At 38.5% G+C, this 14,575-nt stretch overlaps 1 protein-coding gene across 7 annotated transcripts in view; it reads right to left on the reverse strand.

Annotated features, from left to right (window-relative positions):
- LOC107591099 (arginine-glutamic acid dipeptide repeats protein-like) overlaps nt 1-14,575 on the reverse strand; it is a 176,234-nt gene that overhangs the window by 25,138 nt on the left and 136,521 nt on the right. For 5 of the 7 annotated variants that reach the window (XM_016280125.1, XM_016280120.1, XM_016280124.1 and 2 more), the window contains exons 7-10: nt 7,936-7,984; nt 6,107-6,231; nt 5,915-6,014; nt 1,501-1,599 (exon numbers count right to left, since the gene is read on the reverse strand). In XM_016280125.1, coding sequence (XP_016135611.1) covers nt 1,501-1,599; nt 5,915-6,014; nt 6,107-6,231; nt 7,936-7,984 — 373 coding nt within the window. Of the gene's footprint in view, nt 1-1,500; nt 1,600-5,914; nt 6,015-6,106; nt 6,232-7,935; nt 7,985-14,029; nt 14,256-14,575 lie in introns of those variants that run through there. The other 2 variants (XM_016280127.1, XM_016280126.1) reach the window with 1 other exon arrangement.

Consider the following 14,575-nt stretch of genomic DNA (forward strand, 5'->3'; position numbering starts at 1 on the left):
GAAAAAAAATAAAATGGCACGCTCTTTCTTTCTGCTGCTGAAAGCGCTGCAGGCTAGTCGAAGGGAAGGGAGGCTCAGAGTGCCGTGTCGAGTGGCTAAGGGAGACGGGTGACAAGTGACCCTGAAGAGGGGATGATTCTGTCATTTCTGAGACAGTCACTGTCACTTTTATTCACACTTCAAAAAGGAGCGATAGAAAAAGAGCAGGAATAATGAGGCCGTGGACCTGCAGGCCGAAAGAGAGAGGGAAAGGGAGGGATGATAAATAAATGAGGAGCAGCGGGGCTGGAGCGAGCATCCAAGGTCAGGGGTACATTTACACCTGTCCCTCAAGGCTGCAGGGCTGCAAAAGCACAACTTGAAATCAGATCGGGGGAGCGGTGTCCTTGACAGTGCAGCGGTGGCCTGGCTGGGTTACAGATGGGGAGGAGGGGGCGGCTTGCCTTCCCCAAACAGCCTCCTGCGGGGTGCACGCACACCACCGAGAAAAATACCAACAGTGGTGTAATCGAGGCCTGCGCTCATGCAATATTTATTCTGCATCTCTATTATTCATCTCAGACAGACTGTTATATAGTTCGCTTCACACACGCTTCTCCCGCATACATTAAAAAAACAGGCCCACACTCGGTTAAACATGCCGATGCAAATCGATATGCACAGGCTAATTGATCTTTTTTAATGGGCTCGCTGGCACCATTAACACAACCCCTATTTTTTTAATTCTGCCTTGTAGCTTTTAGTGATTAATAAATCTGCATAAATGTCAACAATTCTGTGTTTTTCTGTCAATATGGGGTGCTGTGTGTACATTAATGAGGAAAAAAAATTAACTTAAATGATTTTAGCAAATGGCTGCAATATAACAAAGAGTGAAAAATTTAAGGGGGTCCGAATACTTTCCGTACCCACTGTATGTACATATATACTCACACAAACATGAGTATTGATTTTACTGGGAAAAAAATGGCAGGATATTAAAGCCTCTTGGGATGGAAACGAGGTAGTTAGGACACTTCTTGAATATTTATGTATAGAAATCGAGTTCACTTAACGATGGTGAGGTTTCGGCACTGGGTGCGAACCATGAATATGTTATAAGGTCTTTTATATATAAATAAATGATTTGTCCTGGGCTTTTCTACGATTCTATGGTTAAAGGTAAATGCATAATCGCATTTAAGATTGTTATAGACATCGCTGATCTCTTTCTATCTTTGTTTTCCTTATATTTTAATGACTGAAGCACAAAATGCTTTCAGGTACTTGGATCAAATTTAAGTCTCTAACACAAGCTGACCAAGACTTTCTTTCCCCCTCCTTTGCTTCTCCCTCACTGGGAAGATTTATTCCACAGGCCATAAACAGGATGCAGCTGCCCTGTTCTGCTGGAGGAGTTGGAATCCTGAGCGCTTTTCAGTGGACGACACAAAGCCAGTAATGCAGCGAAATCCGGCCTTCTCTCGCCACATAATGAAGAAAGTTAACTTGATCACTCACCACTTCATCCTCTGACCAGCACTTCTCAATCAGCTTGGGTACTGGTTTCTTCACCAGCCGCTGCAGGGCTTTTCCTGCATCGTAGCTGCTCTCATGAAGCTGTATGAAAGAAGACAGAGCACAAATTCACATTAATGGTAGTTGTTTTGGAAATTTACATTTACTGTAGTTTGTTAATATATGAGTTACTTGTAATGTTATTTATTTTAATTTTTTTATGTAGTCAGCTATACTACCACTTACTGTTTAAATATGTAACTATTCAACAATATAATCATCTGAATAAATCATGTGAAAAAAGTTAGGGCAAGAGTATAAAAACTTATTAATAATACTTATTAACAATAATATTTACTAAATGTGTTATAAGCAAATGTTAATAAAACTTGAGTTAAAACCGCAAGAAACAAAACAAATAAACCTAGAACATACCCTAATTTAACCATAATGTGAGTCGACAAAACGAAATACTAGTAAATACTAGGGGTGACCCCGAATAGTCGAAGCTTCGATAGGAGGAGCATGATCCGACTACCAGTCTCACAGTCGAATATTCTCAGGGTGTTATGATCACGCTATTTTGGCTATAAGGGGGTGATCAAATGTCTGATTTCACATAGAACTACTGGTTTTCTCCCAATAAGTTAATATGCAGCCTATTAAGATAATGCTGTAAATAAGAATCTGAAAAGAAAGAAGCTTCAAATAAATATATTTTAACGTGCGTGAATAAATCCAAGCACCCCTATGGATTTAATTTTCACTTTCCATAATCCGTGACCGACAGAGGAGCATCTTGGCGGCAGCGATTTAAATCTTTAGCAAGACTCAACTTGACACAGGCACAGTGAAAAATTATTTTTTTCGATCAGGTAGGGTACAAGTGATTTTAAAACATTTCAGCCAGTTTATATATATTGTGTATATATTATTTATCTCGTATAAGATGCATTTGTTTGAGTTGCGCTGCAGTAAAGCGCTTCATTGTAGTACTACGGTAATTATCTCTTCAGCGCACAGTGCAAGCAAGACAAACAATGCAGAATATTAATAACTATGACTGGGACTGTCATATACATAACATTATAATGAGAACACTATTATAATAAAACGTTGTGAATTTTTAGTGTTTAGTTGTCGTGTTTCTGCACGTTGTTGCGTGAAGAATGAGTCCACAAAAGGAGTTCATTCAGAGCCACGCAGACACGTGTGCAGGTAGCCTATGTTGAAATATTAACGTTATGTTGTATAAATAACGAAGTGTATTCTATATGAGATAAATGATGAGTTAAATCCCATTGATTAAAAACCTGCTATCAAATACTTCATTCTACTGGTCATCTTCAGCGCGAGCAGCTCAAAACAGAAATGCCAAACAATAACTACTGTCATATACATAACGTTATAATGAGAGCACCGTTTAAAAAAAAAAATTCTAAGGGTTTCGCTGACGTTTAATGTTAACTAGCCTATCTTTTAATGAAAACATAAAACATTTTTGTATCTGCGAGGCGTCCGTTACGCATTTTCCCTGTGTGTTAACGTCAGTAATTATGACTGTCGAATGTCTGACTACTTGACTCCTGGTAATGTATTTTGCCCCCCGCCTCCAAACATATGATTAGACTATCAGTCGACTATCGGCAAGATTCGAAAATTATGATTCGACTATGAAAATCCTTAGTCGGGGACACCCCTAGTAAATACACTAATTTAACCCTAACTTACTAAAAGGCGAAAATACTAAAGAGTAATAAATCCAAAAAACACCCTAATTTAACCTTGAGTTGAAAATACTAAAAACTAATAAAAATCAAAACAAATTTTGTGCTATGTCTGAATGAACTGTATTTTATGTATCTTCACGTTTCATTCTCAACTCATTTTAAAAATGTAAAACCTTGCTTTTATTGTGATTATTTTATGATTTTAATTCCTTTTATGAAAAGCACTTTGAATTAACATGTATAAAATGTGCTTGCCTTGCCTAATTTTTAACAAACTTTAGTTTAAAAATAAAAAATAAAAAATAAATACGAGTAAAAATTTAATAAATCTACAGAACACCTAATTGTAACTGTTGAAAACACTAAATACAGCAAATGAACAATAATTTAACCCTAACTTCACACAAAGTAATAAAACCAAAAATCATCCCAATTTAACCCAAACATGAGTCAAACACACTAAATAAAAAGAGAACACATTTAACTCTAAAGTAAAAACCATTAAATGCGACTAGAAAACATCCTAATTTTATGCCAAACAGCAGCATGTAATCAACTATTTCACTATTTAAACTGGGCCATGAAAAACAGCAATGCTACATTTTAAAGACACAAATACTGGATAATTGATACTGGAAGTGTGAAACTATATTGAAAACAGCTAATGCAAAACAGTTGAGTTAGTAGATGTGGCTACTTTTAGCTAGTTGCTCCACTTCTGATTGTTACAATGTGAGGAAACCATCATATCAGATTGCTATCGACTCATTTTCCCAGTGTAAGGACAGCCTGAACACTGTAACAGTGATTGGCTCCCTATAAACGTGTCAGATAGGGTGAGTTTGGACAGCTGGACTGGAAATCTGAAAGCCATTAAGTGTTGAGCAGGCAGATGAGTGTGAACTAAAATAATCTAAAATATACTGCCAAAAAAGCAGCCACGCAGGCCTCAAGAGTGACGCCGAAAAACACTGCAATATGACTCAAGCGTCCCGACAAGCTGCTTATTATACTAGCCGTTAACAATGGAGCGTTTTGTCTCAAACTGATGTTAGTTACTATTTAAAGACTTAAAGTTTCCCACATCAGGTCTGTTTACAAAAATGGTCGAACACAGAACAATATCTGGTTGAAGGGAAAAATCGGTTCACGCTGAAAGCACATTGGAATTGCAGATGAGTGGAAAAAGGTCAGGAAACGGTCACATTAATTCTCAGCTTATCCACTTCTGTCAAAATGGAAATGTCATGTTTATTGCATATCAGGTTTATTTGTCGAATGCATTTTTTAAAGGCTAGCGAAGACAAGGAGAGGAACTGGTTTGATAATGGCTCACAGGCTGTCCGACATGGGCGGCATTAGCATATCACGCTGTACGTTCTGTACTTGACCGGGTAACTTGACCAGTGGGGGCTGATAAATTCGGCTTTGCGAAAAGCTCAGCTGTCAGGGGCCACTGCACATTAATGAAGCCATGAATTACACCCCTCTTGTTCAGACATCTTACAATCACAGGCATCACTGAGGAGCTCTTCAACGCCAATTTACTAGTGTGTTTTGATGGCCCCTGGTGCCTGTGTCTTTCCCGAGGCGAGGCTGTGTTCAGAGAGCGGCAGCCTGTGGTGCAACGCTGAGAAGGTGAACAAATGTGAGTGAAAACGCTGAGGGATTTTTTTTCATCTTTTGACAATTAGGCATGAAGCCTGCTAGGGACATCTTACTTCACTGTGTCTCTTTGGTGCTGGGTGCTTAATTGGCCAAGACAAATTGGGTTTTAGCTGCTGTACTGAGCAAGTACAGGGAACTTCCATGTGGCATATACAGACAGATGTCACACTTGCATTATTTTAAAGGTCAAGATAACACGTCACAACCATAGACCACACAATTAATAAAACTGGGAAGTAATAAACAGAGCCACAAAACCTATGTAATAATCTCTTTTAGACGCAGGGTTCGGTTAAAACTATATTTCCTCCTGAGCCTGAATAATTAGTTATATAGAAAATAGCTCTTCCTGAAACCTGTGGTCTCTCTGTTAAAGCACTCCACTGCCTGGACCTCTTTATGGTTTTGACATTATGACATTTTATGGTTTTCTCAACCATGAGTAATGTGACTGGCCTAATTCCTCTTTGTGTTTTTACTAAATAGCTCTACAGTAAAATGACAATAAATACTGGTAATAGCATAACAAAAATGCACTCGGACTGAATCACCATTTATAAAGTGGCAGATCAGATCAGTGCCTGAAAAAGCACTGCGTAAAGCAGCAACATTTTATTGTGAGGAGGATAACAAGTCATTTGATACTAATGAGTCTGACAAATCTGCATTCTGATGAATCTACATTGCTGATTATATGCATCTTAGGTTTGGTTCTTAGAAAGTGACCAGATAATAATAAAAATACAACTAAATAGGTCAACATGGTTTTACCGTGCTATGTTATTGCTGTTACTATTATTAAAAGGTTTAAACAGGAACCAAAACCATAATATACTAATAAGAATACAGAAAATAATAGACATTACAATAAAAACAGTAGTTTATTATTTATATACTAGTCATAATAAAATAATTTTCCATTCTCAGTTTTATGTTCGTCAAATCTAATTTTAGTATTAGTAAAAGCAGCACGTGTAATTTTAAATCTGGAGTAAAGGTCATTTATGCTGTCAACTTACAGTGTTTAATGCATTTAGTGTAGTGTCGTCTCGTGAGGCTGCGAGGCAGCCGTCCTCTGTTGACCCCCCATCACACATCCCTGCAAACGCTGCCATGCTCCTGCCAACCACAGAGAGGGAACATTGATGAAGTCGAAGCTGACAAAGACATACTGTACAACATGACTGAAAGCAGGGTGACGTGGGGCTTACCTGGCTGCCCGCAGGTACATGAGCAGGTCACAGTCATTGACCCCAGGCATCCAGACCAGCTCCTCATTCTCAGTTACGGTCTGACCTCCAGGAGAGGGAAAGGGCTGGAGCTCTGGCAGCTTGGCCTAATTTGGCAAATAGCAGAGGGGAAGGACAGCTGCGGTCACAACACAAATAGCACAAGCAATGAGTGCTAAATATCAATTTTCAAATTCATTTAATCTCCACATGCATTGAGCCGACGGAGGGGTGTGAACAATCACGGATGATTAAAAGACCTCTCTTGAATCAATGAGGCAACTAAACATTATTCAGCTTCCCCTTGTGTGTAGAAATATTATGTTTAAACTTTTCTAGGTAACGCTGATGTAAAACAATGTAGGCAGTTACCAGGGCACTGCCATAAGGTGTTTTTTAGTTTGTTACCAGGAGGTCATGGAATGCCTAATACCCAAATATGAGCAAGCATAACTAATAAACACAAAACTCTTTTGTTTGGGGTCAGTAAGATTTTTTTATGTTTTTGAAACAAGTCTATTATGCTCACCAAGTCTGGGTTTATTTGATGAAAAATACAGTAAAAACAGCAATATCTGTAAGATATTATTACACTAAGACAACTGTTTTTTATTTTAATATAATTTAAAACATAACTTATTCCAGTGCTGGCAAAACTGAAAATTTCACAGCCAGTACTGCAGTCTCTTAGTGTAACCTGATCCTTCAGATTTCACTGTAATATGCTGATCGTGCTAAAAAAACAATCAATGTTAAAAACAGTTGTGTGGCTTAATATTTTTCTGGACACCATGTTATTTTTTTTTAAATTCTTTGATGAAATCAAAATTATTTGTTACATCATAAATGTCTTTAATGTCACTTTTGATCAATTTAATGTGTCCTTGCTGAAAAAAAAAAAAGTATTAATTTATTACATATTTATCTTACCGACCCCAAACATACATATATATATATATATTCATATTCACATACACACACATATTATATATAAGTGATCCTAACAGACACACTGAACAGCTTAGAATAGCGTTAGTATGCTTTCACCCATGTTTCTTGTACATTGTGTTCCGAAACCCTAGACTAAACTTCAGCTAAATGTTTCCAGAGTAAAATACAAAAAATAATGTGCTCAAATAAATCCTAAGAGCAAACCTCAAGTCATTTCCTAACATATAACTAACATTCAGTTCTAAAGTCTTACAGATCCGTTCCGCGCTGGATCAATATCCATGGTGTGCTAGCCTGTAATGGCCGGCCCTGCAGAGCTTTATTACCACAAACTTCATCTAAAGTCTGGGCAGAGGTCCTGCCGCTGGTTTCACTCCACATGATAACTCGATTGGATCTCTGGGAGGATATACACTATAAAACATCTGATGTTAATTGTTAGTGGTGCTGGGTCTTTTTCATCATGTGCCATCTTCTTTAGCGATCTTCCTTTTGGCTTTTCAATTTCAGACTGCTGTGACCGTTCCTAATTCCCATAAAACACTGCTGAATGTGTCTAATAAATCCCATACCCTCCGAGCAGCCAATTTCCAAACACACTATTCCATATGGACGCTGCACTGCTTAAAAAATCCATCAACCACCTTCTTGAATGCGCGATGAGGACATGTTCAAGTTAAGCATGCAGGTGACAGAGGACCAGCGGTAATATCTAAGCAGTCCTTGCGCTTGTCAATCAAGCCACTGCTTAACATGAGCTTCAGATATCACTGTTCAATCCACACCACAAGCTTTTAATAAGCAATGCCAGGGAAGACAAGGTTTCAGATAAAATGCTAAGCATTTGTAAAGAGGCATACCTGGTGACTGGGACCGACTCGAATCTCCCCTTGTGTACTGTTTAATCGCCTGAGGAAAAAAGAGAGAGAAAGAACAAAAAATAAATTGGTTATGAAATGTCATACGTGGCGTTTAGCTATTTTCTTAGCATATAAGTGTCATACAGTATACCAAATGCAACCTCTTGAAGTTAAGTACAGTAGGGCTGTCACTAACGACTATTTTAGTAATAGAGTAATCGGTCGATTATTCTGACATTAATTGAATAATTACAATTAGTTATTTTAGTAATCAGTCGATTGTTCTGATGATTAATCGAGTAATTGGACAATTACAAATCATTATTTTCGTAATCGGTCGATTATTCTGACCATAAAATTATAATAAATTTTTTGTAGTAATAAAAATAGACCTAAGCCAACAATAGACTTTAAAATTACTTAAAATACATATATAATAGCAATGAGGCAATAATAATTAGCTCAAATAAAGTATCAAAAGCAAGTAATTATATAGTTTTATTGAACAAAACTGTTAAAATACAATGCATTATAAACAATAGAGCTGATGAACATTACATATTATAACAAATGACTGCAGAGGGCGTCAACGGCCTGATGATTGTTTTACACATTACTGGGCAATCTAATCCTTGTTTAATATTGACTAAACATTTAATTCAAATGTCCACTTAATCTTTAATATTTGGCCATTTCTTTACAACAGAAATGCAACAGCCATTGTCATTTCTTGAATACGTAGATATCAAAAAGTGTAAACTCAGAGCGAGCGTTTGTTTTATTTTGAAATCGTGATGAACAGTTAGCACATTGAGAAAGATGATGTATTCTTCTGTTTGCGTAGGTTTATAAATGATTTACGTAAGAAATCTGATGAGATGGCGTGCGTTGCGTTTCCAGATGAACGTAATAATAAACCCAAACTCACAACAATATGCAAAGATGGCGTTTGAGACGCTATACACATATAGATGATAACAGTTTGTGTGGAGCAGCATTTACTGTGAATGGAGCTGCTATGAGATGCACGTAGGTAACCTACACTCATGTAAATAATAAAAGCACATATTAACCCTGCATGGCATACATTTATTTAATTGAATCACAGCCTTTGTGAATTCACAACAGCATTATGCTTTATTATGATATTTAAATGGGTGTAATATATCATGCAGCCTTGATAAATGGTAAAATAATGCATTTTATTTTCATGAATTCTTGTCCGTTGAATGCGCCACTTCCGGTATTTTGCCGGTTACTCGACACGGGCAAAATGCAATCAAGGATTTTTTTAAATCGAGTACTCAAACTAAATGAAGGAATCGTGACAGCCCTAAAAAAAAACAGTGCTTCATATATAAGAGATTGACATCTTTAGTTACTTAGGAATCATATTGCATCAGCATTAAAAGCCCAGATTGTCAACCTTCAGGCTATAACAACCTTTCAGCAGCTTTATTTACAGATTTTTAGCTCTCTAAAACATTTTCAACGCCCTGACAGTGCTTTAGGGGTATTATACGGCTTTAGCAACACAATACAATAATCACATTAATGCATGATTCACATTAATGCACAATAGAGCCTAAGAGGAAATGGTGTGGATTTAAACCTATAGACCGAACAAAGGCACAAAAGGTGGTGAACAGCGCAGTAGACGTGTCTTCTTGTTTTTGTGAAGGTGCGCTACAAAAGCCCCCAAAAGGCCAGATGCAGGGGGAGAGGAGCCCTGAAATGGCTGCTGTTACAAACCCGTGGCAGTAACCATGGCAACTACAATTTAATAATAGTGTTCCGATCTCCAGCTGCAGTGGATTAAAGAAAATGACAAGATGTTCCTTTTGAAAAGCCTTCCCCGCTCCGTTGCCACGGCAACAGCGCTGATTTTCATATAGCCAGGCACAGAGCGGGGCCCAGAAACTGTCACTATGATTTGCGTCCAGAGTAGCTCTCACTCCACCGCCGGGGGCTGGCTGCCCGAACCTGGCTGCAAAGTGAGGAGAGGTTAGGGCCTCAAATCATATCCCCCTTCATCTGGGTACATTTCATAAACAACCCCTCTCTCTCTCCAGCACGATCCACTAAAAACACGAGCTCTGTCAATGCAGGAAATTCCACACTGAAACAAATATGGCAGACAGATGAAGCAGCAGCAGACAGGCCTGCATTAAAAGCTTTTCAGCATTGAGGTGTTTAAAGTTTTAAGAGTCTGATTCTGAGGCTCGTGACTCCTAGAATGAAAGACAAATCCACATGAAATAAATCACCAGGCAAGCATTATGGCGCTCTTGTCTGAAACCAAGTCTGCTGCGAGATGATGGCAATAGCGGAGGGGAGAAATCACTCGGCCGGGTTCCTAAACATTCTGCAGCCTCTGCATTTTTGGAGGCTGTGAATTAAGCAGCAAAGTACACAAGAGCCGTAGAGAAGGATCTGAAGGCTGCCACAGTAAGATCGCGTACAGAACAATCTTTCCAACATGTGTCAAGACAAAATCTGAACAATTTAGCTAGTGGAGGAAAATAAAATCCTATTGTTTTTGATAGAATTATTAAAGTGTGTTACAAGAATAGAAGTTACAAAAGAGACATATTGAGAGGTGAAACCTACTGTAAACCTAATATACTTTAACATGTAAATAATGTATTAACAATAATACTTTAAAATATGTCAAGAATTAAATGTAACAAGTTTCTGAATTACAGTATATTAAAAATTATAGGCTTTATTTTACATTTATATTAACGTTTGTGCATTTGGTAGATGCTTTCATCTGATGCTCTATTGTTTGGGACACAGGACCACTTTTTTAATACTTCAAATTTATGTTATTGAATATATCAATAAAACTGAATATTATACTTTTAATTCTATACACAAAATTAAATTTGCTTTTATTAGCACAGGCCAATATTAACTTTCATTAATCATTACGGGTGCTGCGATTGATCGACTACCGATCACTATCGGCCGATAATCACTTGGGGATGTTTGATCGGCGGTCTCTATAAAGGTTGATCTCAAAAAAACGATCTCATGCTGCCGTCAGAGGTTTGGCATAACATGCAGTGTCACCGTCTCAGTCTGGTGCGGGTTAAATAATTATAATTCTGAAGGTGAGGTACAAGTCATGTTTCTTCATTAAATAACTTATAAAGTAATTTGAAAACTTTCTGTAAGACAATTTCACAAACAGCGCGAGTGAATCACCGCACGCGCTCTCTTTCTCTCTCAAAAATGCGCAAATGGCTTCAAAATCACACTGCATCTGTACTAAGCGATCTGCACGCAGCACAGTTGACACAGGAATTGTCACTTGTACAATCGAGGCAGTGTAGCGTCGTCACTAAAGTTTAAAAATTACATTTCTATTTAATTTTTGCCAGTGTTTAAACCATTCAGCGCTCGCGTGCTCTCCTGGTGCACACTCGCAGCGCACACACATAATGCCAGGTTCATATTACTCCGTTTGCAGTGCGTACATTTTTCCGCGCTCATGTTAACAGATAAAGTGTTCACACTGCACACGGTTGCGATCCGGCAGTGCGATCCGGCAGTGCGTTCCAGGAGCGGTGCGTCTGCAGCAGAGCAGAGATCGTTTCCGCTGCACGCGCTGAATTAAAGTGACAGCGCATTTTTTGCGGTAAATATGAACATGGATTGACACGAAAATGTAGTAATTACACCATAAATGCATATAATTAAAGTCTACTGTGTTTCACTGTCAACACATTGGCTATGGCTTTTTGGCTAGGTTTAAAGGAAAAGAGCACTTTGATAAACAAGGCAATAATAGATGGCACTCGTGGAGGTAGGAAAACAAAGTTCTTTATGAACCGCAAGATTGCTTGTAATAAAGAATTAAATGCAAAAGAAAAGGCAGTAGATCTGACTGTTTCTGTCAGTGGTAAGTTTTATTTTTGAACGTTTGTGATAATGTAAGAAAAGTAGTTTAAATGTTTTGCCACTTGCTTGAGCAACTTAAAATATAGCCTTAAATCTAGAAGTAAATGCAAAAGTAAAAAGCATTGAATAATGTGTTTCTTATATTTAATGCGTTTCTTAGATTTAATGTTTAAACCAGTCTATGAAAGATTGTATTACTGTACAAAAACTAAAGTTTTTTTTGTTTAAAAAAAGAATCACAATGTTGAAAAATAATTTTCAGTAACAATGTTTGGATTTGAAATCAAAATAACGGATAAATGTGTTTGTGGTAAACAGCCACAGATCAGTCGCAGACTCCTGTGTGAAAGCTGCTTCTGCACCACTTACGTACTGCACATGGCCTACATACGCACTGCAAACGGAGTATGTGTGAACCCGGCGTAGACCGCCTCACATACAGCTCACGAAATCAGGCTTGTGCTGTGTGTAAGCTATTGTGCAACAATTGCACGATTGTCAAAACAAAAATGCAGTGCACAATCAAACATTTAGGAGAAATTTTCTTATCAGGCCGATACCGATAACAGAAAAAATGAGCATTTATCGGCCGATACCGATATGGTGGCCGATATATCGTGCATCCCTAAGAGAAATATATATTTTTGAAAAATGTCTAAAAAATGCCCCCCTCCACCCCTCGAATTAAAAAATCCCCTCTCACAAGAGTCACCTAAGAGGGGAATTCATTTTCAAAAATGAAATTCAGGCTCTGAATAAATGTCTAAAAATCTTGATAGGATCATCACTATAAATAATTCTACATGATAAAAAGGCGGCTTTAAAAAGATCGGTATCGGTGATCGTATAGGCAGATACTGCTTTCTGTGATCGGCCTCAAAAATCCTGATCGGAGCACCTCTATTAATCATTAATAAACCAATCAATACATCATTATAATTTTAATGAATCATGTCCATTTCACTGGTGTAACTAAGACTCCCAGACAAGCCTGACATTTCGACTATGAACTTATAAACTATGTAACAAACAATTTGAGTGAAATTTTTTTTTTCCTCTCAGTGGGAATTTTGTTGAAGAACTAAAAACTCTACAACTAGATGAAGTGAAACGCTCATCTGAAGCGACAAACTAAAACTAAAACATTTATCTTAATATGAGTGACCCAACATGTGTCAATACTTATGCTGGGACATTTCCTGGCTTGACATCCTTTGAAACAAAAGGTCAGAAAATTGCACCGGATGGGCAAATGAAAAATACCAGCATGATATTCCTGAGGTATATGCTTTCAAAACTCTAAGATCACATATAATGGTATTTTGGTGTGTCTCCATGTTTACAAAACTCACACCAATGTGAACATTTTAAATGTGTACTTTTTGTGATTTTCATTACAGAAAAGGGCTGAAATTCCAATAGTGCTCATTTCAAACTGCAGATTCACCACAGATAAAACAAACAGCTCATACATATTTAACGAAGTACACACTTTTAAAGAAATAAAAAACAAGAAACAAACCTTAAATACAATTAACATACAGTACAAGTCATTTAATTGTAACAGTACCGCTAGCACATGAAGCGCTGTCAACACAAGCACAACATCTTGCATATTTTGACTCGACCACGCGCACGGCAATCAAGCCTGGCCACGCCCCCTCCATCAATATCCTCCAATCACCGCACGACTCCGAAACGCACATAACACTGAATAAACACAGCGAGCGCCCTAACTTTATTAACACACCTACTAAACCCTTCAAAACAGCGGGTGCTTTCATTATACATCTTCAAATGAGCAGAAAGCACCCAACTCTATCCTACGCCATGTCATCCTGACTGTAAACACAATATAGCGTACTGCGAAGTCATAATACGACCGTCTCTCTATTATATTCATGCTGTCAAAAACAAAGTTAAGTCGCTTATGCCAGACAATTCGCGCCGGCATGCGTGCAAACCGCATACACAAACACTAATATGAAGCACCCTGCGTTTACGTTAGCACAGACGGCTAATGCTACTGACAGCAACATATAAACAACCGGACAACGCTGTCAACGCGATTTAAACAGCTGTTTCTTCAAGACAAACACGTATATAACATTACAAGAGGCGCGCGAGGCGGAAGGCAGTGTGACGCGCGCCGAACACTTAACAGGTGAAGAAGAGCATGCTAACGTACCTGCGCGGACTGAACAGGTCGTCCATGTCGGAGCCAGAGCTGCGGTTTTATTTGACAGAATGAGGAATAAAGAGTCCCCTCGCACCTATTTGTGTAGGTACTCAAAATGGAGGCTCACGCATTCAGTCAGCTTTTACACTGATCTTGTGCCGTGACCGACAGACAGCACTGAGCATGTGCCGCGACCTCACACACACACACACACACACGCACGCACGCAGAGGAATCACAGCCCATCTCTCCTGCTCACACACACACCATGCTGCTGCTGCATACTAAACAAGCAGGAGGAGGGAGTCGAGAGGGCGATAGACTGTGATTGAGTGGGGGACCCGTGAAGGGGGCTCCCAACCAGCAACTCTACAGCATTCCTCCTGTTTATCAGCCCAGCATCTTATTACCCCTCAAACGCCCCCTCTCCTCTCCCCAGGCTCCTAATGCACCCCATTATTGGAGCATCACATGGCTATGGTAATGGGTCCTATTGTAATCCTGCTTTTCCCCCCTGATACAAGCATCCAGGCTATGATTTTAATACACTAAGGA

This window comes from Sinocyclocheilus grahami, unplaced genomic scaffold, assembly GCF_001515645.1.
Source record: "Sinocyclocheilus grahami isolate Dianchi unplaced genomic scaffold, SAMN03320097.WGS_v1.1 scaffold137.1, whole genome shotgun sequence".
Lineage (NCBI taxonomy): Eukaryota > Metazoa > Chordata > Actinopteri > Cypriniformes > Cyprinidae > Sinocyclocheilus > Sinocyclocheilus grahami.